Source organism: Citrus sinensis, chromosome 3 (assembly GCF_022201045.2).
Source record: "Citrus sinensis cultivar Valencia sweet orange chromosome 3, DVS_A1.0, whole genome shotgun sequence".
Lineage (NCBI taxonomy): Eukaryota > Viridiplantae > Streptophyta > Magnoliopsida > Sapindales > Rutaceae > Citrus > Citrus sinensis.
The window spans coordinates 40,794,014-40,818,773 of NC_068558.1; the positions used below are offsets into that span (position 1 = coordinate 40,794,014).

At 34.8% G+C, this 24,760-nt stretch overlaps 4 protein-coding genes across 8 annotated transcripts; 2 read left to right on the forward strand and 2 right to left on the reverse strand.

Moving 5' to 3' along the window:
• Window positions 1-22: 22 nt before the first annotated feature.
• On the forward strand, window positions 23-6,556 carry LOC102626107 (protein EMBRYO SAC DEVELOPMENT ARREST 30). 2 transcript variants are annotated; one of them, XM_025098633.2, is made up of 11 exons: window positions 23-342; window positions 519-736; window positions 851-959; window positions 1,731-1,801; window positions 1,882-1,970; window positions 2,070-2,313; window positions 3,485-3,597; window positions 3,897-3,987; window positions 4,241-4,369; window positions 4,559-5,112; window positions 5,573-6,556. In XM_025098633.2, the coding sequence occupies exons 2-11, from the start codon at window positions 569-571 to the stop codon at window positions 6,003-6,005; spliced, it is 2,001 nt and encodes a 666-aa protein (XP_024954401.2). In that variant the 5' UTR covers window positions 23-342; window positions 519-568; the 3' UTR covers window positions 6,006-6,556. The 2 variants fall into 2 exon arrangements, with proteins under 2 accessions (XP_024954401.2, XP_006479130.2); XM_006479067.4 differs by having other exon boundaries at window positions 25-342; window positions 875-959.
• A 187-nt stretch (window positions 6,557-6,743) lies between these two features.
• LOC102626406 (syntaxin-132) lies at window positions 6,744-12,442 on the reverse strand. Its single transcript, XM_006479069.4, has 14 exons — window positions 12,260-12,442; window positions 12,096-12,147; window positions 10,871-10,975; window positions 10,597-10,653; window positions 10,103-10,151; window positions 9,279-9,367; window positions 9,097-9,170; window positions 8,940-8,982; window positions 8,762-8,822; window positions 8,625-8,650; window positions 8,471-8,548; window positions 8,065-8,145; window positions 7,359-7,424; window positions 6,744-7,190 (listed from the first exon to the last, which is right to left on the reverse strand). Exons 2-14 carry the CDS (start codon window positions 12,111-12,113, stop codon window positions 7,017-7,019), a joined length of 921 nt encoding a protein of 306 aa, XP_006479132.1. The 5' UTR covers window positions 12,114-12,147; window positions 12,260-12,442; the 3' UTR covers window positions 6,744-7,016.
• A 2,759-nt stretch (window positions 12,443-15,201) lies between these two features.
• LOC102626892 (uncharacterized) lies at window positions 15,202-18,388 on the forward strand. Of its 3 annotated transcripts, XM_006479071.4 has the most exons (3): window positions 15,203-15,446; window positions 16,921-16,994; window positions 17,111-18,388. In XM_006479071.4, exon 3 carries the CDS (start codon window positions 17,187-17,189, stop codon window positions 18,219-18,221), a length of 1,035 nt encoding a protein of 344 aa, XP_006479134.2. In that variant the 5' UTR covers window positions 15,203-15,446; window positions 16,921-16,994; window positions 17,111-17,186; the 3' UTR covers window positions 18,222-18,388. The 3 variants fall into 3 exon arrangements, with proteins under 3 accessions (XP_006479135.2, XP_006479134.2, XP_006479133.2); XM_006479072.4 differs by lacking the exon at window positions 16,921-16,994 and having other exon boundaries at window positions 15,202-15,446; window positions 17,123-18,388; XM_006479070.4 differs by lacking the exon at window positions 16,921-16,994 and having other exon boundaries at window positions 15,204-15,446.
• Window positions 18,389-18,935: 547 nt separating this feature from the next.
• Window positions 18,936-22,573, reverse strand: LOC102627558 (uncharacterized). 2 transcript variants are annotated; one of them, XM_006479073.4, is made up of 10 exons: window positions 22,415-22,573; window positions 21,658-21,892; window positions 21,374-21,578; window positions 21,192-21,282; window positions 20,952-21,097; window positions 20,563-20,806; window positions 20,351-20,455; window positions 20,075-20,257; window positions 19,761-19,995; window positions 18,936-19,669 (listed from the first exon to the last, which is right to left on the reverse strand). In XM_006479073.4, the coding sequence occupies exons 2-10, from the start codon at window positions 21,866-21,868 to the stop codon at window positions 19,182-19,184; spliced, it is 1,908 nt and encodes a 635-aa protein (XP_006479136.2). In that variant the 5' UTR covers window positions 21,869-21,892; window positions 22,415-22,573; the 3' UTR covers window positions 18,936-19,181. The 2 variants fall into 2 exon arrangements, with proteins under 2 accessions (XP_006479136.2, XP_024954402.2); XM_025098634.2 differs by lacking the exon at window positions 22,415-22,573 and having other exon boundaries at window positions 21,374-21,495; window positions 21,658-21,802.
• Window positions 22,574-24,760: the final 2,187 nt, after the last annotated feature.

A 24,760-nucleotide genomic window follows, 5' to 3' on the forward strand; every position in this document is an offset into this window, starting at 1 on the left:
ATATAAACAGTAAAATATTCAAAAATTAAGAAAAATCTGTTCTGTTCGCAGATTCAGTTAACAGAAGAAACTTGACCGATTAAAAAAAGGAGGTGAGAAAGTTCCATACTCTCTCTACTGTCCACACCCTAAAATGAAGTTTTCCCGGAAAATCATTTTCTATTAAGATTTCTCGAGAAACTTCTTAACTATCCCAGATTCAAAATCTGCCTTAACACCGCCCCCTATGTTTGGATGCCGAAAGAATCGAGAGAAAACTAAAATAACGTCAAATCTTGAACCGAAATCTTACAATTTCACCCCTTCTACTATGAGTTATCTTCTACTCATTACACTTTTCAGGTACTTCAAATCTCATTTCTTGGCAGTTCACTACTTTCTTGGATTTGTTAATTTTACCAATATTTAGTTATTTATTCGTTTGTTTGTTTATTGTTTGAAGATGTGATTTTTGGTTTATTCGTTTGTTTATTCATTTGTTTCAAGATGTGATTTTTGGTTCTTGAAATGTAATGTAGGGTTTGTGGTTGAATTTCGTTTCAAGACTGTTTTTTTCTCATGAGGGAAGATGGTTTTTAAATCTAAGATCAAATGGGTAGCTTTATTCGTGCTGGCTTTGTCGATGGGATCTCTTTTGGTGCATCTTTCTATCACAAAGTTTTCGGCAGCGGGATTGGTTCAGTACAGTCCATTGGCTGCCCTTCGCCAGGATTTTGGTTCTTTGATTGGTACCCAGGTGAGCTTTTCATCTTATTTTTCTATATTTATGTTGATTTTGTCTATGTAAATACAGTATTGCCTCTGTGTGTGCGTGGTTGCATGCATGATATGGTTAACTAAAATGTATTAGCTATTGAGTTTGGTAATGTTGCAGGGCAGTAGGAGCAAAAAGTTGTGGGGGAATGTGAAGGCTTTCGAGTCCTTGCAACCTTATGCAAATCCTAGGACCAACTATCCTGGTAATGAGTTTTCTTCAAACTGCCATTCATTTAATTGAAGCCTTTGTTCTATTTATTTTTTGTATTGTACTTTTCTTCAACTCTTTTCTAATTTTATCTGAGGTGGGATTTGAAATAGCTATAGTCTGATAGAATAATGGATTTTTCTTCTTGAGAGGTGGCATCTAATTATGCTGTTAGTTTTAAGCTAAATGGTCATATAGATGGATATGTTAAGCTAGATGTGTTATTGACCTGTGTATTTATGTGAAGAGCATTTGGAGTAAATTTTTGTTATCTATAATTGTTGTTTCGTTAAATTTAAGAATGGCCTTGTCTATGACTGAAACAGAACTTTGTAAATCTTTATGCATTTATCTATATTTGTTGTCTTTCCAATGTTTGAGCCATCTTCAAAGTTGAAGTCTAAAATGTAATAAATTAAATAGCTGTTGTCTTGTCATGAAAACGATGAATGTGATTCTGATAGGAGTTTATTATTTCATACTCACACGTGAATTTATTTTTATTCAGAAGGTATGGCTTGTAACAGTTGCTCATTTAGCTTCTGTGGGCAGAAGGGTCCATGCAAATTGAGTTTATGACATTAGATTAAAATTCACTTTGCATTTTAAGGGATCATCTTATGTTGTTGACTTCTGTATCATATGGTGAATTTGGTGAGCAAAACAACTTTACAAGAACCAGAACATTTTTATATTGATTATTATTTGATTTTTAATTAAAAGAGTTATTCAACTCAACATACTCATCCCGGGTTATTTTATACAGCTCCAAATGAAGAGAACAATGGTTTCATCTATGCAAAAGTTTTTGGTGGCTTTGAGAAGATAAGATCTTCGGTATGATTAGTTTGACGAAATATATGTATCTTTATTATATTTTCTATAGGGAGTTCATAACATTTTTGTTAATTTTCTAGATCTGTGATCTTGTCACCATATCCAGGCTTTTAAATGCTACACTTGTCATTCCAGAGATTCAAGAAAGTCTTCGCTCAAAGGGAATCAGGTGTTTACACTTGCTCAGTTAATTATTTGTTTAATGTAACTCTGGTATGCCAGTAAAACTGACTGTTTTTTGCTTTTTACCCTTTGTATAATCATGCAGTTACAAGTTCAAGAGTTTTTCCTATCTTTACAATGAGGAGCAATTCATAGCATCACTCGCTAGAGATGTGATTATCGTGAAGAGTCTCCCTGAAAATTTGAAGGCAGCAAGGAAGAGGAATGAGTTCCCAACGTTTAAGCCCAAAGTTTCCACTTCTCCAAATTATTATATCCAAGAAGTTTTACCAAAATTAAAGAGAACACAAGTTATTGGGTTGATTCTTACTGATGGAGGATGCCTGCAGGTATGTTAATATCTTAAATGCATTAGTTTACTTGGACCTTTTCCGCAAATGATGTCCTCTTCAGACAGTTTATAATTTCAAGTCTTACATATGAATTATGGGGTGGTTGAAGTTGTGCAGGATTGCCGCTTTCAACTTGCTCACTGACATGTTTTGCTGATGTTGATTTTCACTTTTACCATTGTCTTCTGCTATATTTATTTATTTATATATTTTAAACAAAAAGAAAAATCCTGCTTGGAGATTTGGTTGTTAAGAAGAAAATGGAAAAATTTCCCAACTTCGGGTAGCAAATAGGACCATCATTTCAAATTGGTCCTTGCTTCACTGTTGCAAAATGGTTTGATTGATGTTCTTGTGGGAAATTTGATGGTGTCATGTGGTTTTCCATCTTAAAAGTCCCTTACTCAGGAATTTTGTCTTGTTACATACCAAAGGAAAAATACCTTCTGACAGCAGGAAGAACACTAAAACAAATTGAGAGTGAACACTGTCAACTCTCCAACATATGGGGACTCTTTCCTCTACTAAACATATATAGGCTAACAATTCAAACAGCAGAAAAAACTCATTTTTCTTGCACGTAGAGGGTATTTAATTTATTGAACTGTCTGCTTGAGATATTCTAGTCATTTTTCCCTACTTGTTGGCACTGTGAGCAACTTAGCTGCTGTTGGCTGCTTGCGTCTTTTATCTTATTCAGTCTATTTGTCAAGATGCCTGAATCATCACCAGGTTAAGCACTTAAGCTAAGGCATAGGACGTAGGAAGTAAAAGAGGCAAAGTCAAGCAACCAGGAGCGCAGCGGATTCCCATGACTCTAGTCATATTGGTAGTTTTTATTGCCTGATGATTAAAGGCCATTATCTTTGGCTCAAAAGTGGATTTGGATGCTTTAAGTGTATTATGTACGGTAATGTGGTGCTAGTGTCTTTTGGTCACTCAGTCAACTTTTCAAGATTGGTTTGATTCACAGTCATAGTGTCTTTTTTCCCTCATTTAAGTGACGATTTTGGAGCACAGAAGTTATAGTGGAGCCTTGTTCATGTTAGAGCTGTATTAGTTGCTTCTCCATTAATTTTTAGTTTACTTAATGTTGTTTGGAATCCTAGATATTTTTAGATGAAAATAAATAGTGCTGCTGTTAAAGTATTTTACTTCTTCTTTTCAGTCAATTCTTCCACCTAGCATGTCTGAGCTTCAGAGGCTTAGATGCAGGGTTGCCTTCCATGCACTCCAGTTTCGTCCTGAAATTGAGATTCTTGGCAGGCTGATGGTGGAGAGGTATAACTTTCCTATTTTGTGAGAATTTTAATTCATGCGATGAGTAAAAGTTGAGGGATACACTTCATTTGTGGTTTAATTTATTTGTGGCAGTTATTCTTACAATGGATCTGACTGTGTGACATGAATTAATCAATGAAGTTATACATTGAGTATTTGTACTTAATTTTTTTTTCTTTTTCTATTTTGTTTTAAATATACTACCATGTTCGGCTAGTTGTGTGCTTTCTATGGCTTCATATGCCAGAAATTTTTGCTTGCCCTTGATGAATCTTAGCTATCTAATCCTCTTTCCCCAGGTTACGAGCATGGGGCCAACCTTTTCTAGCTTATCATCCTGGCTTGGTGAGAGAAACCTTGGCATATCATGGTTGTGCAGAACTCTTCCAGGTTAGTTGCTTGAGCAGTTTACTTTTCTTACCATTTCTATGTCGAGTTGCATATTTCCTACTCTTTGCTCTTTTAATTGTAATGTAAAAATGGAAGGCCAACCAGTATAGGGGAAGGCCCCTCCCCCCCCCCCCCCCCCCCCGCCGCGACAATTTGTCTTTGCCTCAAAATAGTCTGAGAAGGAATGAACAAATCTGTTTATGGATTTCTCTGTAATTTTGCTTATTATCTTACAATTTGGTGCTTCTTCTAGGATGTTCACACTGAACTCATACAATATCAAAGGGCACAGATGATCAGACAAGGAATTGTTAATGAAGAACTAAGTGTTGACTCACACTTGCGTAGAGATAATGGTTCATGCCCCCTAATGCCTGAAGAAGTAAGTTAGATGTCAAACTTGCTAATAATTTACAGAAGCCTTGTTCTACTAGCTTTGACTGGTTTATTTATTAGGTGGACCATGCTCATTATCCCAAGATCTTAATTTTTGGTTTTTGTTAATGTTAGGAAATCCATGTTCATTTAAAATCCAAAAATTAATTGGAATTTTGACATTGAACCTTTTCAGGTTGGAATTCTACTTCGAGCAATGGGCTATCCTCCTAAAACAATTATATACCTTGCAGGTTCTGAAACTTTTGGCGGTCAACGTGTTCTAATCCCTCTACGAGCCATGTTTTCCAATTTAGTGGATCGCACTTCCTTGTGCAGCCAGAAAGAGTTTTCTGACCTCATTGGTCCTGAAACATCTCTACCTCGAGATCTTTTCCAACCACCTCCTGCCAAAAGTGAGAAACAACTTAAAGAAGAGTGGAATAAGGCTGGTCCTCGGCCTCGGCCCCTTCCACCACCTCCCGATAGACCCATTTATCTACATGAAAAGGAAGGTTGGTATGGTTGGATCACTGAGAGTGACACAGAACCAAGTCCTTCGGCCATGGATCTGAGGAATCAAGCCCACAGGTTGCTCTGGGATGCTCTTGATTATATAGTCTCAGTGGAAGCTGACGCATTCTTTCCTGGTTTTCACAACGATGGAAGTAAATGGCCTGATTTCGCAAGCTTGGTCATGGGACAGCGACTTTATGAGAGTGCTGCTTCTAGAACATATCGACCAGACAGGTAAGTTGTGCATTGATGTTCTCAATTTTGATTTGTATTTGCTTTACAAGTTTACAGTACACAACCAAACACATCCAGCTATATAGTTCCAATATTCAACTTCCTTTGAGCACAATGACTGTTTTGTCTTTTACCAACATTCGGCCACTTTTTATAGAGAAACTGATTCTTGGTCAGTTTGACTTTTCCTCAAGGTGAATCAATTACGAAGGAGTAGTGGTAGTTGAATAAAAAAAATTTAGAGTTCTATTATGGCTTTCTTGATATTATCTAGATGTGTCTCTCTGACCATAAAATACATACTATTCTTTGATTATCATCTCCACAGCATCCTGACCTTTATTTTATTTTTTATTTTTACTGGACTTCTGCTTATTTTAATGAAGCTGTATAGTCTAAATTATAGTGAGAAATTATGCATCTTGAGAATAGTTTTCTAACAATATTTTTATTCAAACAGAAAACTTCTTGCGGAACTTTTTAACATTACTCGTGAAAATATGTACCATCCGAAGCATAACTGGACGGTTTCAGTGAAAGAACATCTGAATAGAAGCTTGGATGAGAATGGGTTTATTAGGCAATCCCTGTTTTCGAAACCAGTCTCATTCCTTTCGCACCCTCTTCCTGAATGTTCCTGTAGAACTTCATCTGCAACGGTTCCAAATGAATTAAAAGGTAAGGGTGGGCGATTCTTGTATGGAGGTGAAGATGAGTGCCCCAAATGGATACAGCGTGGGCAGGAAGCTGGTTCGTTGGAGTTAGCAGGTGGAAAAACTGATGAGAGTGAATCATCAGACTATGATGAACTGCCAGAATCTGATGATGGTGACAGCAAAAATGGTACAACTTTAGTCTTTGATCGAGATGAGGAATGGGATCCTAATGACTAGTGATATTGTTTCCTTGTTTATCATTGAAGGCGGCATTCAGTTTCCAGCAATTTCCTCTGGGCTGAAATTTTTGGGGGAAAAAAGAAGGTAACCTGCTAATGTCAATTTTTTTTCCTCCACATTTCTAGCTTAGTGCTTGAGACTGAAATTTTTGGGGGGGAAAAAGAAGGTAACCTGCTAAGGTCAATTTTTTTTTCCACATTTCTAGCTTAGTGCTTGAGAGAAATAAATCTTCAAAATTATTCTTTTTGAGTAGATTCAAGAAATCTTCCAATTACAGAAAAGAAATACTTGTATACTTTCATACGTCAGACATTTCGAACAAGTTTTGGAAAGACTTATGCAGTGAGGACAAGATTACACGCCATCAAAGAGTCAGATTTTTCATTATGGATGAAGTTGTATGAGGTTGGACTCAAAATGCTTGTTAGATCCATCCGAAATTCTGAGGTACACAGAATTTTAATTTGTATCTTGTTAAACTGTTTGCCCTGTCAATAGTGCAAATTTTGCTTCGGGAATATTTCAATGATAAAGTGTACATTTATTTATTTACTTTTTTTTTTATGTTTCAACTCTGTGGTACTAAAAATAAAATGGTAAAATATATAGAAATGTCAATATGCCATATCCCTCCATGCGGTAAATGTCGAATTTTAGCATGTGCCGATCATGATGTTTCGGTAGAATGCCATGAAAAGGAAATATATAGTGTGATTGCGGTTATCATGCTATAGCTGAAATCACTGATATGAAACAATTCATTTAAAAGCCAAACAAATTCAAATGTTACATAAAGTATGTCAAAGAATATAGAAATATATACTTCAGTTAAAATCGCATGACACAGAGTTGACTTGATCAGAAAAGGGTGAGGGAGGGAAGGAAAGAGCTACAGGATTGGAATATGGAACTCAAATGACAGAAATTGGCGGGAAGGGTTAAAAAAAAGGAAAATGACCATTGACGGATTGACCAAAACACATATCTATACAAACAAATGTCGAGCAGCTAAGCACCTTTGTTGCTACTCCATGGCTTGATTACCGCAACAACTATGATTGCAACAATGATGAGAAGGATGATGATGGCAATGCACATCCATTTCCTGGAGTTCTTCTGTAGCTTTTTCGCCTTTTGGAGGGCAGTATTGCCTGACTGCACGTGATCTACAGCACTTGACACCTGAAAAAGAGCATAAACGGGCATGTCAGCGTTAACCAACGCCATTAATTCTACTTGATAAAAACATAAACAGGAATGTTAAAGGATATAACCCTTTTCAATATAAAAATTTATATGCATGCAGAGAATTTATACTAAGAAGAGAAGATGAGAATGAGTTTAATTTACCTGAGATTCTATATTGTCCAGCATGTCTCCCTGTGCATCTACCAACACCGCCATATCCAGAAAGATCTGCATAAGACAAGTGATTAACAAATGGAATAAAATATATGACCTCCTTTGACCATTATACTAGCCTCTCCAACTTATATGACCCTTTCAGAAGCATACTGATCCTATACCAACAAGCAGGCATTGGCTTATTGAAACTCCTTTTGATTTTCAAATCATCCTATTGACCTCTATTTCCACCCATTGGGCTAAAGGATATTGTCTCACTGAAAGTAACTTATAGAACCCCAGCTTAAGGATAATTTTACTTTGCTCATGGCTTGCCTCTTTATAAGCCATTATCATGAAATAGATCCAGCAGCACTAGTAGATATTGTAAATGAGAAATACTACTCTTTCATAATTCATATTCCACTAATTTGGGCTGCTATATCATTTGCTACATTCTGTCATCCATATATATAGCAATGTCATGTCACTTTGGATAAACTTTATTTTATAAACTTGAGAAGCATAGTACTAGTCTTCATTAATATCAAATTTGAGAATGATACTCAATTTAAAGAGTATAGCAGGGTTGCCCATTTAAGCCATTAAAATTGAAGAGAAGATTGGGAAGTTTCGGACGAGCATAACAGCAACAAATGTTCAATTTAATAATTTGATTGACGAAATTCACTCTAATAAACCAGTGAACTACCTGTTGTAACTCAAGAAGCTTCCTTTCCAAATCTCTAACGGCATCATGGCGTTCTTGAATTTCAGCCAGAGTGTCCATTATCTGCAAACACAACATATATCACTTAAGATTTTTGACGACTAATTTTGCAGATCAATCTTTCAGTAACTTACTGCCTACTGCCTTAATTATACTTAAAATATACAATCCCTTAAGACCTCGCCCCCAAACCTAGTCCCTATTTCCTTCTCCCAAAAATGAAAAACAAATCAAAATTACAATATTCAATGAGATTAAGTCCTAGTAGCAGCTAAATTGAGGTGCGAATATGGCATAAATTGTTCAATACACCAGGAAAGAGAGATCCTCCAGTAGAGAGAGGAAATTACAACTTCAGATAGGAATAAAGGAAGAAAGAGAGACAAACCTGGCCTCGACCTTGTTCTTGGATTGCTTTCTGGAATATCTGTTCACTGTCCCCGGTCTCAATCAATTGGTCAATTGTCTGTACAGCATTGAATAGCAAGAATGAGCACAAGAATGCAGATAAGCTTGGAATTTCATAGAGAAATGAATTATACCTCTTCATCAGCCCTTTTGCCGGTTACTAAGATCATTGCAACCAGTTAAAACTAAAATTAGCTCCATTTCACAGAAAGTTTCAAACAACTTATGCAAACTGGCTGCCACGGATAAGTAGCAGGTGAAGTATTCAAACCTGTATAAACTCGCCTCTCCACCACCTCTCGATACTCTTGATGGATGTTTTCCCTTAGAACCTGCAAAAAGTTTTGGAAACCTTAAAATCAAGATACAAGAAACCAGAAAAAAGTACATCCCAAACAATTTATTAGAGATAAAGGAGTATTTGTCAAATACATTTATATCCAAGCTACCTGAAATTCACCCATTTTGTCTTTGAACTTCTTTTTCAAGCCACTGTCGTAAAGTATAACAGCTAAATAAGTCAGTTATCGATTCATCTCATGATAACACAGTTCATATGGTAATGAGAACTGAGTGAAAGAAAGGGAAATTGGAAGTGTAAATTACAGAGTTGTTGCTGTTCTTGATCGATCTACTCCTGTTCCTTTTCCACAGCCAGGCTTCTGCCTACTTGTTAAATTCTAGACCATATAAAGGAGGATACATGAGAAATCTATGGACTTGAATCACTAGAACAAAAGCAGCAAAGCATTCTTTCCTTAAGCCAATATCTAGAAAAGCATTCTTACCTCTCTATCCAGTTCTTCAATCTTCGACTTTATGAAACGAGAAATTTTCCCAACTTCATCAACATCTTTCTCCATTCGCTTCTTGATTGCTAACAATAATAAAAAATTCTATCATAAATATAAATCAAATGTATGAAAGGCATTTAAAAAAAAATGTGTGTGTGTATATATAGATATAGGCAAATCCTTATTACATTTATAAACAGTACGATAACATAATTTCTGGGACTTTCACCTACAAGGGAGCAGGCTATTCCAGTTTCATGGACAAGGAAGAAAGTTTCTGTAATTCACCAATCCACTTAAACAGGCAAATATGCAGAACGTTAAACATATATCTCTACATATGTCGCTAAATGTCAGATATATATCTCTACATATACCAATAAATGTCATTAATGGCTTGCAGAAACCAGTAAACAGCTTGCAGCTCAAAGATTGAATCATTAAATACAGTTCAGGCCTTCCTCATCAGAAGCCTCTGTCTGCTAATAATTTGCATCCAACCAAGTCCAACAGGTTTGATATATTTAGTAACTTAATTTTAATATTTTTATTGAATGCTCTAACCACAAGACAATAAAACCTGGGACTAGTCATGAACATGTAACGCAATTTATAGTCTATGTGGTGAGAGTTATTATGTACAACATAATGCTCCAGCTTTCTCGTGAGTAATTTTGTTCCTTTTTGCTGAAGCACAGTTATAATCCTTAACTTACAAAAGAAAGGGGGAAAAAAAAGGAAGAAATAAAAGAATATCTTTGCCGGAAACATGCATGCTTGAAGCAATATTATGAAAACTGCACAAGGTTACTGAATACCTTTCATGGCAGGAGCCTTGGTTACAGACTTTGACTCCTCATGTGCACCCTGCATTCCAGGTTCGCAGAAAAGATAATAGAGCATATCTTACTACAAAATATCTCATTAAAGAGAATTTTCAAGATTTGGCACTTTTTTGCTTACAATATGTACAAGTTTAGCCCATATTTTTTAGACATCCATTATTTCCTCTCCCAGAAAACATGGTTCAAGTGCAATGCAGATTCTTTTGACGTACTCTTAACCATGGAAAACTAACTTAGTTTCTACATTAGGAATTTAGTTTCTCCATTAGGAATTTCTTTAATGCCTCTGCTGTCAATGTTGTTTTGTAATTAAACATTAATCACTGATCCAGAAAACCACTCATTATTCCTTCCAGCACCCCGGTAATCATATAACTTCCAAAATGAATGTTTCTCAACACCTTCTAACATTGGACAACTACACAGTTAAATGTGCTAGCAATCTGCCAAAATAGGAGATTTCATACCTGTAGCTTTTTGAGTAGTTTCTCCAACTTCTCATATTCTTTGTCAATATCTTGAACCTGCCAAATAAACAAAATATGGATATGGCATGACATTATATACTTCATATTTGTAAGCCATAAATTTTATTAAAGCCCATACAGCAGACAGCAGACAATTATAAGTTGAACAAAAAATAAGGAAACGCAGCAAAGAGAAACAGAAGGTAACTATATTAATCATTCCTTTAGTCTGGCATATAAAGAACAACAATAGCAGTAAGAAGTCCAACAGCACCTTTTTAAAGAAATTTTCCAAGCCAAGTTCTCCAGAATTCATTTGCGCTCCTAACTCAATATCTCCACCTCTGGAGCTTTGATCCCGAGGGAGCTCAAAAGAACCCTGCAAGACTCACGAAGTTAGTAAATATTAAGACTCTGGCCAACCAAACCTTAGATTGTAATTATAACAGCACCCACTCATCTATGAAGCAATATAGTCAGTAGCAATCAATTTTTAGGCAATAGCAGAATAAAGTACAAGGCTTAGAACAAATAATTTATTGCTTTGCTCCTCGCATGTTCAGTTGCATTCATGATCATTCCAGAGATTTAGCCAGCCTATGTATGAATTGGAAAGAACCCAATTTTCCAAAACACACTACATAAGCTTGACTGAAAATGAGCACTAGGAACAAAAATCAATGTAATTATGTGATCAGTAAATAAAGTTAGGATTGGGATAATGCTAGAGATTGAGTTTACCAACTCTCCTATTTTAGAGTTGCCGGAGCTGATTTTCACTTGATAATTTTAAAAAATTATCAAATTAGTCCTTCTCATATAGACGGACATTTGAATTTAACCATGTTTAATATGACCAAGAAAACAAAACTATCAGAATTTCACTAACAAAATTGGGTTTTCACACCATCCTTCTGCAAACGACAGAGCAAGGATCCACACAAATCAATATTAGAAATGTTCAACTCTGTGAGCAAACACATCATCTCTTAGCTCAACAAAATACAATATTACATTCTTAAGTATTTCAAAGTCCATGCTTATCAGTTAATCCCCAAGAACTTTACCTACCATATTAATCAACTCAATCCAATGCTTAACCAATCATTTGAATCCATTAATTCCAAAATGTATTATCATTATGAGAGTTCAATCCTTGAATATGAGACCAACAACATAATAATACATACCATTAGTTTCCTTTAAAATTTTAGATTTTTACTTCAGTTATTATATTGGTTTTTCAATTCCGAACAACAAATCAATCGTTCAAATCTTCAATTCACATTGATAGCAAAAAAACAGAAAATTTCAAATTCCCATTTATACAACTCAATTAAATTAATAAACCTATCATAATCAAGCTCAGATCAAGACAAAACAAACATAACAATGACATTACGAAAAAAAAAAAAAAACAAGTCAACATCCCTACAAATAAACTAAACAAAATGAAATAAAAATAAATAATAAAAAGAAAAGTGAGCTGAAAATGTTACCCCTAATAGGTCGTTCATTGTCGAGAAGCTTGACGAAGAACCTCTAGAGAAGCTTTATGCGATGAATGACCAAACGAAATATATTAGCTTACAATGAGATGAGATCTAAAATTAAAATTTGTAACAGTGTTGCTGCTTTTTTTCAAATTCAAAATTGTTATTACCATTAGATATTAAGACCTGGTTAATAATAATTTAAAAACCAGGTCTTTTTTAGGGTTCCTTTCGAGAGAGAAAAGGAAATGAAGAATGAAAAAGTTACGTGATTTTCGTGTCGAAGCTTGAAACAAAAAGAGAGAGAGAGAGACAGAGATCGTTGATGGTGGAGCGTGCGGAGGCTTTTTTGAAAATAAATTATCTACGACGCGTTTTAGAATTTGGTCGAATCTACACTGTCAGTTATGTGGGTCCCGTAAATTAACGGTCCTAAATTCTTGTAATGACAGGAAAATAATGGGCACGTTGTATGAGAAGACTGTTCTGGTACTAATTATCTTGAAATGGAAATTAGTTATTTTCGAGACTATTTTAGCCCTGCGGTTTGATTATTTTTAACAAGTGTGATTGTCTGTTGGTGAGGATATTTGTGTCATTAAGGTTTTGGGAGTGAGGCTGGATCTGATAAGTGGAGGTTGAGTGGGGATTATTTCCTGGACAAAGCATGTCTGGTCCGAGTTGGATGCATGATGAGTTGATGACTTTCATCCGCTTGTAATAATGTTTTTATTTTTCATTAAAATAATTAGCCGCTTTATCGCGCTTTTTTTAAAAAAAATTAGCCTCATGTGGGCCCCACTTCCAACTAAGTTGAACTGGCACTCACAAGACACAGCGGTTCAGCTTCGCAGTTGCCACCGTGGAAATAGACACACGGTATCTGATTAAATAATAACAATTAGATCCTTGATTTCTAAGTTTTCTTAACTGAGGATATATATTTTCTATTTTTAAATAAATAGGTCCCTATGGTTAAGAGAAGCCACCTCCCGTACCCGCCTACCCGGAAGCCACGGTTGGAGTACTCTTATTGACTTTTGACGTTTCAAAGCTAGAGTATGCACTTGATTTTATAGGACTTTGAAATTATAGTTGAGCTCTCGTTAGATTTATGATTTAACAGATTGTAATATAATTTATTTAAACATAATAATGTTAAAAGACATTTTAATAAAAATTAAGACACATTTAATATAAACAGAAAATAGTCAATGTATTTCATGGTTATAATATTTTTCATTTTAGTATGGTAAAATGACAAACATACCCCCAACGTTTAAATAAAGAGACAAAAACTCCCTTAATATTTTAAAAAAAATATTTACACCCCAATTTATTATAATTTTACTATTATACCCTTCTAGCATATAAAAAAATTATTAGATTATCCAATTTATCTATATATTGTTAATAAAATTATAAATACACAAATTGGATATTATTAAAAAAATTATAAATATACCCTCATTGTCCAATTCCTCTATTTAAATTTTTATCAATAACCAATTTTCAAAAAAGACATCTATACACCTAAAAAAATTGTAAATAAATTATAATTTTTAAAAAAATAAAATTAGTTATTAATAACTAATTTTATTTAAACTTTAAACTTTTATATTTAACAATTCTCCACATGTCAATCATTTAAACTTGTACATTTATAACTAATTTTCTATGTTATTTGTTATGGTATTAATAACCAATTTTATTTTTAAAATTATAATTTATTAACAATTTTTTTAAGTGTAGATGTCTTTTTTGAAAATTGGTTATTAATAAAAATTTAAATAGAGGAGTGAGGCAATGAAGGTATATTTATAATTTTATTAACAATAGGAAAATGTTGTTTGCCCCGGGTCAAACCTCGAAACTGCGTCAAATGACGCCGTTTCGTCCATTGTTTTTTTTTTTGTTTTGATTCATTTTGAAACGACACCATTTCTGTTTCTATTTTTTTTTTCTTTGTTATGATTTCTTCTTTCTCTTCGTTCAAGCCAACTGCAGATCCCTTGCTTCTTCCTCTTCGTTCTCTTAATGACAATGTTTCTGCTTCGTTCTCTCTTCGTTCTCGTAATCTCAACCGTGCCTTGAATGTGAAGTCAATCAGGAGACCAAAGAAAAGTAGGTGGTAGGAAATCAGTGGGTTCTGAAGATCTTGATGATATAGGCTTCCATATCTCTACTTCTGCAAAGTATCTCCTCATTTCAGCATTCCTTACTTCAAGAAACCTTGCCACTTTGGATGCTTCACTTTTTTATTCAACTGGGATTTCTGATAGTCACAAACGAAAAAGGAAGTGAGTGCTGTGACAATCTGTTCCAAATCTATGTCATAATAGCTCTACAATCAAGTTGTGATGCTACTTATTCATGTGTTAGGATGTTCTTCACAAATTTATCAAGCCGTGGAAAGGGCACCCGAGCTCTGTGGAAGCTTTTGATCGATAAAGGAAATGGTTTTTGCTTTGCCATTTAATTTAAGCCCTAAACGTCGTCGTTTCATGGAAAATAAAAACAAAAAAAAAGATGGACGAAACGGTGTCGTTTGACGTAGTTTCGGGGTTTGACTCGGGACAAACATCAGCACTCTTAATAATATATAGACAAATTGGATAATCTAATAATTTTTTTTATATGCTAGAAGGGTATAATGGTAAAATTATAATAAATTGTGGTGTGAATGTCTTTTTTAAAACATTAGGGGAGTTTTTATCCTTTTACCTAAATATTGGGGGTGTGTTTGTCCTTTTCCCTTTTAGTATTATAAACTAACTAATAAGAAGATGAGGTGAGACAAACAAACCACTTAATATTTTAAATTTTATATTATATATAACTAAATTTTTATTTGATAATAAAACTTATTTTCCATTTTTCTTACAACCACCGATGTTTCATGTAGAGTTATTGAGTTTACATCATGGATTTAGATTTGTAATAACGAATTTACATTTTACTCAGTTTGTAAAATTCGTTAATTTACTCGTAATCAAAGGATCCTATTAAAAAAAAATTATAAACCACCTGTCTTAGCCGCTGAATGCCACGTAGCATCGCCCACCGAATACTGAAAAACCTTAGGAACTAAGCAGAAGGTGCTGGTGGGGGGTTCATCTCATCTCACCCGCAGTGCACGTCAACCATCACTGTTTGACCATCCAACCGACGCCATGCAGTCTAAATTCTTTGCGTGTATGTGACCGCCTTGACGGTCCCACGTGAGTGACACGACCGAAGCCCAGACAGATATAAATATTAAACAAATACATGCAGTGCTTCCAGAGCTATCTTTAATGTCAACTTCGGTTCCGGGGATCTCGTCTTCAAAAGCAAACCACTAAAGACTAAACTAAGGTACAAACAAGCTCTTTTGGATTTTCTTTCCATTATCGTTATCGTGTTTGTTACTCTTTTGATTCAAATGGGTTGGTTCTGTTTTTTGATTTTGCGAGGTTTATGGTCTGATTTTCTTTTGTTAGTGAATCCGCCCTGGGTTTCTAGCTAGCTAGTTTGAGAATTGACTGTTAGATTAATCTGCTAGATAGAAATTACGACTGTTCTTATTGATATTTGAAAGCTTTGATCATGGGATAGTAGTTGATTTGATAGTCGTTGACGTGAATGTTTTTGGTCTGTTAATGATCGGCTCTTGGATAATAGCTGTTGTCGTTGTTGTTGATAAGCACATGGGAAGGGGTATGATTTTATATGATGTTTTGAAGCTGCAATGTAATTTCCCGATTGTTATTATATTTACGCAAGGGACGTAGGGATGGCAATTGGCAGCGGAGGAGAGGGGACCGACATCCCGTATCTATCCCAATATTCTATATGTCTTGTTTCCATCAGAATTTCTTGAGAGAATCTCTGTCACCTCTTTAAATAATAACAGGAGATCCCGATGATCCTTGATTTCTAAATAATTGATATATTTTTAGTTTTTAATTTTAATTTAATTATATTAAAATAAAAATAAATAAATAAAAGTAGATTAAGGCCGCTGCTGTCTACTGTCAAAAATTAGAAATTAGAAAGTAGGTTTTACGATTTTGCTTTAATTTTTGTTTTATTATATAAAAGTTTAAAATATTTAATGACTATTATAATTTAAAAAATTTTGGGCCAACAAGATCCTGTTCGACTTTTTTAATGTTCTAAATAGATATTTAAGACTGTAACTAGTTGACTAGACCTAAAAGTTTAATAATATAAATATTTTGATATTTGTTATTTACATTAATATTTAATATTTTATAATTTAAATTTTATTATTTATTCACTAATAATTTTTAAAATTAAAATTAAAAATTAAAATGGGAAAATAGAGAGGGGATGGGAAAATCGTCCATGTCCCTTCTCTGAATAAGAAATTGGATATAAAACATCCACATAATCTCTCCGAATGAGAAAAATTCCTGAGGGTCCCCGTTTTCATGGGGAATTTCTGCCGTCCCTAAAAGGACGTAGAGACCAGATTATTAGAGAGCGCTGACAGAAAACTGGGGTCGAACTGTTAACTGTTACTGATAATTGGATTGTTGAGACATGGAATGAAACTGCTGTTCTGTATTAAAATCTGTCAGAATGAACAATTGAGACATTTTATCTCATTTTTGGATGGTTTTACTTTACATATTTATATGGTAAATGGTGCACAGAGTTGTTGAGATCTCGGAATGTGGATGGAATGAGCAATGCAACAATTTTTAATCTGCAGTAGCACTTGTTTGCGTCTGGTGTACTTTTATTATCTTCAAAAAGATGGAAGCACTTGTTTTTCTGCTCTGCTTCATAATCATTCGACTGATTTGAAAGTAAAATAAAACAGGAATCACATTAATGTTTTTGCTGAATATATGAACTGATCTTTGGGGTGCAATACAACTATGCAAGAAGCAAGTGGTACATACCAATTACTGTGATATATTTGTTATTCAATTTGTTCTTTAAAAAAAATTCTACATGGTTTATATTTTTCTTTCAGTTGCCTCATTGGTTTTCTGCTTACTTGCCTGCAGCAACTTTTTCAGGTCATCTAAGCTTCAGAAAAAAGGATATAAATTGAAATTTCAAGTTTCAGTGTGAAATCCAAAGATGGAAGGAAAATCTGCATCCATTTCTGGAGGTCAAGAAAAGGTCGTCAAGAAGGAAGAACTGAATCTCAAAGTCAAAACCAAGGATGTAGAATCAGATGCTGGGAAGGAGCAGAAGCCTGAGGTGGAACTTGAATTGAAGACCAAATCAGTGGAGAAAGAAAAGCAAAAACACAAGGAGGACAAACATGAAGAGAAGGATGACAAGAAATCGAAGAAAAAGGAGAAAGAGAAGAAGGTTGATGATGAAGATGGAAAGAAGAAAGAGAAAAAGGACAAAGAAAAAGAGGAGAAGAAGAAGAACAAAGATGAAGATTTAGATGAAGGAAAAAAGAAAGACAAGAAAGAGAATAAGAAAAAAGACAAGGACAAAGAAGAGAAGATAAAGAGCAGTGCCGAGAAGAAAGATAAGAAACACAAGGACAAAGCGGACGAGGACAGAGAATGTGATGGTGAAGATGACGAGCAAGAAGAGAAAAAGGAAAGGAAGAAGGATAAGGAGATGAAAGAGAAGAAGAACAAAGATGAAGAGGGTGAGGAAGAGGAAGAAAAGAAGAAAAAAATTAAATATGAGGAGAAAGAAGAGAAGAAGATGAAAGGTAAGGAGAAGAAAGATAGCAAGAAGCAGGACGAAGAAGATGAAGAGGAGGAAGAAAAAAAGAAGAAAGAAAAGAAGCACAAATATGAATTAGTGACGGATAAAGACAGTGATGGGGAAAAGGGTGAGGTAGTAGTAACCACCAGGGAGATTCAAATAGAAGAAAGTGGGAAGGAATCACAAGGTGAAGGAGAAGACCAGCAGAAAGATGAAGGCAAAGAGAAGAAAAAAGAAAAGGACAAGAAGGACGGCAAGAAGAGAAAACTAGATGGAAAGGGTAAGAGCAAGGATATTGGCAAGCTAAAACAGAAGTTGGAGAATGTTAATGCCAAAATAGAGGCTCTCATCGAGAAAAAGGCAGATATTATGAGGCAAATTCAAGAAGCTGAACGCGAGAGCAGTGGCACAACAGAGAAGGAGACAGATAAAGCTAGCTGATTATCATAGCACTGTTGTAGGTGTGTTGCACTTAAGCTACTGTTGAAATAAAATAACATGTTCATGTGTCTCCCCCATATGACTGAATAAACCTTAGAACTCGATATGACGAATAAAAAAAGTCTATATCTATTTCGACGATAAATAAAAGTTGCTTGGCTTCCTTATCACGGTAACAATATTATTTAGTTGTATGTTTATCATATAATTTTTGCATTCCTATCTGCTCTTTCCTTTCACTTTTTGATGAAAGTAAATCTTAGGTGCATTGCCAACTGGAAGTAAACCTGATTGGTATAATCAGTAATGTCTCTGTAGAAGCTAAATGTTGAATGATTAAGGTTCTATTTGACGCATCACCTGTGAATATTTGCTATTGTTTATCCAATAGTGCAATAAAATGCTGGAGTGTGTGTGAACTTGTCAATTTTAGTGAAACTATTGTTTCAATTATGAATTATGCATCAGGCAATGGGTATATGTGAAATCCACGGCACTTATGTTTATAACATGCGCATGCAATAGCAGTTACATTATAATTTGATTTGAAGTTGGCCTTATACAATCACATGTAGCCAGACTTATTTACGCATCACCTGTGAATATTTGCTATTGTTTATCCAATAGTGCAATAAAATGCTGGAGTGTGTGTGAACTTGTCAATTTTAGTGAAACTATTGTTTCAATTATGAATTATGCATCAGGCAATGGGTATATGTGAAATCCACGGCACTTATGTTTATAACATGCGCATACAATAGCAGTTACATTATAATTTGATTTGAAGTTGGCCTTATACAATCACATGTAGCCAGACTTATTTACAATCAGTATAACGAAAATCTTCTGCGTAACACTCTAGCAAGAATTCTTGTAATCACTCCATCTAATTTCTTTTTTATTCTATTAATCCCTATAAATACCAATTTGAGGAAGTTTCTTATAACAAGCATGAAAAAACTAGCTTGTCTGTCTAGACTTGGTAGTGAGGCCAAATCCAAATGGGAAGAGAGGATCATAATGTGGATCTCCAACATTCATTGGCAGCTGATCAACAGTCTTGAACCACGTACGCGGAAGCTTGCCAGTGAAATCGTAGTCACCAAACAGAACATCAGCAACACCTTGACCCTCAGTTCCAGGGAGCCAAGCTGCAACAAGAGCATCAATGTATGAAAGATACGGTTGGATCACAACAGGGCGGCCAGAGATTACGACAACAACACATTCCACAGCTCCACAAACGTTTGTGATGGTGTTAGGACCAGGGTCGGCAATATTCAGGTTCATGCTGTCGCCGTTTGTCTCTGCATATGGGTGCTCTCCAACTACTACAATGGCAAATGAGAAGTTGTTGGACTTCACAAAGTTGGCATCTGGATTCTCCTGATAGACAACTTCAGTTTGTTGATCAACAGTATTTTTAATGGCATTGAGTATTGTAGTACCTGCGCATTAGACGGACCACGTTAGTTGGTCTTACCCATAATAACTTGTTATATAAAAGTTCTTATCAGCAACATTAGCCATCTATTTTACCTCTAGTGAGGTCGTTGCCACTAAGTCCCTGCCACTCAATTGTCCAGCCACCACACTGATAACCCAGATTGTCAGCATGGCTGCCAGCAACTAGTATCTTTGATGTTTTTTTAGGAAGAGGTAGTATCTTTGATGTCTTTTTAGGAAGAGGTAGTAATGGAACCTCAGTTGAATCACCATTCTTTAGCAGCACAAGTGATTTCCTTACAGCTTCCCTAGCCAGTTCTCTATGCTCCTGCTTCGGTAAAAAGACGAATGAGAATACTTTTGAGACCCGTGCAACATAAAGGTAAAATAGTAGTTTAGTAACTAACCTGACTTCCCAGCTGATCAACCAGGCTATCATCAGCCAATGGATTCTCGAATAAACCCATCACAAATTTGACTCGCAAAATTCTCCTCACTGCATCATCAATTCTGCTCATAGGTATGATGTTATTCTTCACTTGGAAGGTCAGATCATCTATGAATTCTATATAGTTATAGGGGACCATGACCTGGAGAACGTTCAAAACAAAGAATTAACATAGACTTGATGAAAATTTATAAAAGTTTTGTTATAGCACCTAAGGCAAAGACTATGAACTGACCATGTCAATGCCAGCCTTGATTCCTACTTCAACGGAATATGAGTAGTTAGCATGAGGTGGAGATGTGATCCTGTCTAGACCTTCCCAATCTGTGATGACAAAACCCTGAAGAAATTTTTCCGCAGTCAGTCATCAATTCAGTTGCTTCCTTTTCTAGTATAATAAAAATACAGAGATGTCCATAGGATGTGTCAAAAGAACGAATTTTTTACCCTGAATTGAAGAGTATTTTTCAGAAAACCAGTGACAAGTTCCCGATTAGCATGCATTTTAATTCCATTCCAGCTAGAGTAGGAGACCATGACAGTTGAGACACCCTTGATAATTGAGTTGTAGTATGCAGGCATGTGTATTGCGAGCAAACCATGTCTGTCTATGATAGTGTTGTTCTCATTTATTCCATTTATTGTCCCACCATCACCTACGAAGTGCTTAGCACAAGCTGCAACCTTTGTTCTGTTGCAAAACAATCAAATCATCATTTCGTTATGCGCGTTCTATATGAATCTCTTTGATCGTATCTGTCATTTGAGAAAGTAAGAAGATAAATAATATGCGATAAACATCTGCAAATTAGAGATGGTGCTTCTAAATAGCTTACTTTCCGGCAACATAGGGGACACCCTTTGGGGACCCAGCAGGAATGTCCCCCTGGAGTCCAGGTATAAGCTCAGTCATCGCCTGGACGATCTTGGGGTCTTCGCTGTAGCTTTCGTAGCATCGACCCCATCTTGGATCCCTGCAGACCTGAACAAACAAAACAAATATAAGGAATCGCCATTTGCACAGATGGATTTTCATTTTCTTTTATGTAAATCAGTATTTAAAATCTGATAGGTACCGCAATACAAGGTGCAAAAGTATATGGAATGCCTGTAGCTCGAACTTCAAGTGCAGTTGCAGCTCCAATCCTTTTAACAAGATCGGGGTCCCTGGATGAATCAACAGAATGTTAACTCATGTCGGATTTACAAAACCAAGTTTAAAGAGAACAATATCATCCACAGAGCTACATCCACTTGCCTTGTAGCTCCAAGGCCTATATTGTGAGGAAAAATTGTAGCGTTGTAAACATTGTTATGACCATGAACAGCATCAATCCCATAAATCATTGGAATCCCAAGTCGCGTGGATAAAGCACCCTTCTGAAAATCATTGATCATGTTAATCCAAGCCTCAGCAGAAGCCTGTCTTGCCGGAGCACTCCCTCCTCCAGTCAAAACACTCCCTGCCGAAAACTTAAAATTATTTAAAAACTTCTTTAGACATATTCATCAATCATCAATCTGTTAGCGTTGCTTGCTTACCTATGAAGTATTTCTTCATCACCTCAGCTGAAGCAACACCACGTTCAATCTGTGTCATTTGGCCTATCTTTTCCTCCAAAGTCATCCTGCTAACCAGATCGTTCACTCGGACATGTAATGGCTGCTTGGGATCTTTATATTTCAGGTATTCTGCTTCTGCCAAGCAACACAAGAGCAGAAGCCCCATCAAGGAGATGAGAGTTCTAGCCATATTTTCGTAAACCAACCTTCAAAGCTGAAAAAAACCGGAAATGTCCATTAAATTCCCATTTGAGACAAGACAAAAAAAAAAATGTAAAATTTGTTCTCTACATTGAAGACTAATTAATTATAAGTGATTAAAATAAAAAACAAAGAGACTGGCTAATTAACAAACGGAGACAGAATATTATGAGGAACATAAGAATATATGAATGGGCGCATACACAAACACAGAAACCATAAAACGTAAAATTGAAAATTCAAAGCTGTGTACATCCAAACAAAAGTGAGAGAATATCTTTAGGTGACCACTGTATTCGGCTTTCGTAATAATGAAGCTTGATTATTATTATTCTTATCATTATTATAATTATTTGAACAAAAAAGAGTCATAGGGGACTCATATGAATGAACCGCGTCAGCCTTTAAGCAACAGAGGTTTCTTGTTTTCCTACATTTTTCTCAGAAAACAAACAGAGGATTAACTGAAAGCAGCAGTGCATACACGGGAAGTTCAAGAAAAATGCGAGAAATGAAAAGAAAGATTACAACTTACATTGAAATAAAGATACCCAAAAGATTAGTCTGTTTGCTCTGTCTCAGTTTCACAAATGGAGACTCAAGAAAATTTGTCTCCTTGAAATGGGAAGCAGCAGTTTGTACGACAATGCTGCAGAGCTTGAGCTGGTATTTATAGAAACTTGCTCCTTAATTTACTTTTTCTTAACAACATTGTTGTTACGTGGAAGGATGAAATTCAGTTGTGCTAGTGTACACTAAGGGTCAACAAATATATATCTAGACAATAAAATGATCCAATTCTTCCGAGGTAATAGGTTGTTCAAACTTCCTCTTGCATAGATGAAGAATCTTGAATCTAACTTAAATTCAATTCTTAATTTCAATATTACAGTGTAATTTTATTGATATTACAATTAAAAGTCCATCACTGACTAGGCTTGATCCCCCACAATGACAAAAAAATATTTGAAAATAACCCTTGATTAGCACAACAATGACGAATAAAGTAACTGGAAAAACTGTCCCAAAATCACAGGAAACTACTCGAAATATGATGAAAAAAATAAAAAGAAAGCATTCACATTTTGATGATTGAACCTGAAGAAAAGAACGTGATTGAATTCAGGGTAATTCACGCAAGCCCGACCGGAGTGGATAGGGTTTATTACAATTCAAAGTTGGATAAGATACACAAATTCTACAACTGCAACAAAACAATAATCAAACTCACGTCATCGTGCTATGTCGAGTTTCAACTGAGTTTATTGATTTTATCCGCACAAACAACTTTTTCAACTCGGTCGGTTTGATTTGTTTTCCTTAAAATCTTTCAAAATAATCGCCTGTCAGTTTTTCTTGAGCATTTCTTACAATCCAAGGTATAAGATCGGTGTGACAAGCACTCTTTTTTTTTTTTCTGATGATAATTTGATTAATTAAAAATTAAAAAATTGGCAACTTGTGCGTTGGGTACTTTTTTTTTTTTAAAAAAAAAAAAATAAAGGTTGTTGTTTTAAACACGTCCGTTAAGTGAACTGTTCTTCCAATACTACCTGTCAAACGAAATAGTGGTCTGCTTATTGCTTGTTGCCTGGCTAGCTTTCACCAAATCGATATTATTATATACGCCCAATTACTTCTGTTAAAAATATTCAAAAGGCATGGTTTGTCCAGCTTAGCATTGCATATTTGCATTAATTATAAATCAATTAGGAGTTGACGTATGAATTATTTTATCATCTCTTGTCCGAATTGAACACCCAATTTAGCGTAAAACGTCATTTTGATCCTTAAGGTTTAGTTCTTGTTTGGTATTCTTTATTTAATAACTATAAGTACTTATTTGATCTCAAAAGTTCTTATCATAATTTTTGTTGTTGTTTGGTTATTTTTCTAATAAAGCTTTTGAAGTTTAAATAAGTTATTTTGCCTCTACTAACAAAAACTCAAATTTTGGACTTTTGCGAGTAAATATTGAAAAACTTTTTTTAAATATTAAAATATTAAAATATCGATTATCTACTTATTTGACAATCTTATTTTATTTTTTTTATAACATAACTTTACAAAACTTGTCTATTAAAGTAATTTCATAAACTTTTAATAAAAGTTCTTACTAACAACCAAACAACTAAAAATTTTTGATAAAAACTCCATTTGTAAAACTCTACTAACAAAAGTTTTATTTAAATAAGATTTACTTGAAAAATTGTATCAAATGGAGCCTTTGTCTAATTACTTTACCTAAAATATCTATACTTCACAACTTTTATAGATGTTAAATCTGACTTTTTTAAGGATATAATAAAAGAATTTTTTTTATTTGATTTAAATTAAAATTCGAACAGATGTGACAACCAATAAGTAAAAAGTAGATAAGAATCAAATAGATTTCCATAGAGTATTTCGAGTAATTTTGAAAAATAAAAAACTTAATTAAGTAATTAACTCAAACCTTTGGGACCAGAGAAGCATATCCTCATCCAACATTTTTTTGTTATTATTATTTAATACATCACGTGCCATTTGGAAATCAAATTGGATAATGTCGTCGAGTTAATAATATTCTGTTCTATATGAAATACACACGTACGTACTGCGGTATAAACATGAGATACATGCACAATTAATGATCTTGTAGCTTTTGTTGATATAGATGACACGATGGACCGACGTGGCTAATAATCTTAAGATTATGGTTAATTAATAAGAGTGTCAATACATACCCAGAATTGCTTATCCATCCATTACACAAGAATACAATTCTAACTCTAGTTGTGTTCAGTTGAATTATACACAATGCAAATATTCAACATAAGTGTTGATGATGAAGAGATGTGAAGCCCCGAAGTGTCTCATACGATTATATATGCATTGATTG

What these genes read in the sequence shown, in the direction of transcription:
- LOC102626107 (XM_025098633.2), top strand. Translation starts at nt 569, where the DNA reads ATGGTTTTTAAATCTAAGATCAAATGGGTAGCTTTATTCGTGCTGGCT. An exon ending in TTGAGAAGATAAGATCTTCG is followed by an intron (nt 1,802 to 1,881) that starts GTATGATTAGTT and finishes TTAATTTTCTAG; the next exon opens with ATCTGTGATCTTGTCACCAT. An exon ending in GGCAGGCTGATGGTGGAGAG is followed by an intron (nt 3,598 to 3,896) that starts GTATAACTTTCC and finishes CTCTTTCCCCAG; the next exon opens with GTTACGAGCATGGGGCCAAC.
- LOC102626406 (XM_006479069.4), bottom strand. An exon ending in ACAAAATGGGTGAATTTCAG is followed by an intron (nt 8,823 to 8,939) that starts GTAGCTTGGATA and finishes AACTTTTTGCAG; the next exon opens with GTTCTAAGGGAAAACATCCA. An exon ending in TGGACAATATAGAATCTCAG is followed by an intron (nt 7,191 to 7,358) that starts GTAAATTAAACT and finishes GCTCTTTTTCAG; the next exon opens with GTGTCAAGTGCTGTAGATCA.
- LOC102626892 (XM_006479072.4), top strand. Translation starts at nt 17,187, where the DNA reads ATGGAAGGAAAATCTGCATCCATTTCTGGAGGTCAAGAAAAGGTCGTC.
- LOC102627558 (XM_006479073.4), bottom strand. Translation starts at nt 21,868, where the DNA reads ATGGCTAGAACTCTCATCTCCTTGATGGGGCTTCTGCTCTTGTGTTGC. An exon ending in GATGAAGAAATACTTCATAG is followed by an intron (nt 21,579 to 21,657) that starts GTAAGCAAGCAA and finishes AGTTTTCGGCAG; the next exon opens with GGAGTGTTTTGACTGGAGGA. An exon ending in TCAAGGCTGGCATTGACATG is followed by an intron (nt 20,258 to 20,350) that starts GTCAGTTCATAG and finishes AACGTTCTCCAG; the next exon opens with GTCATGGTCCCCTATAACTA.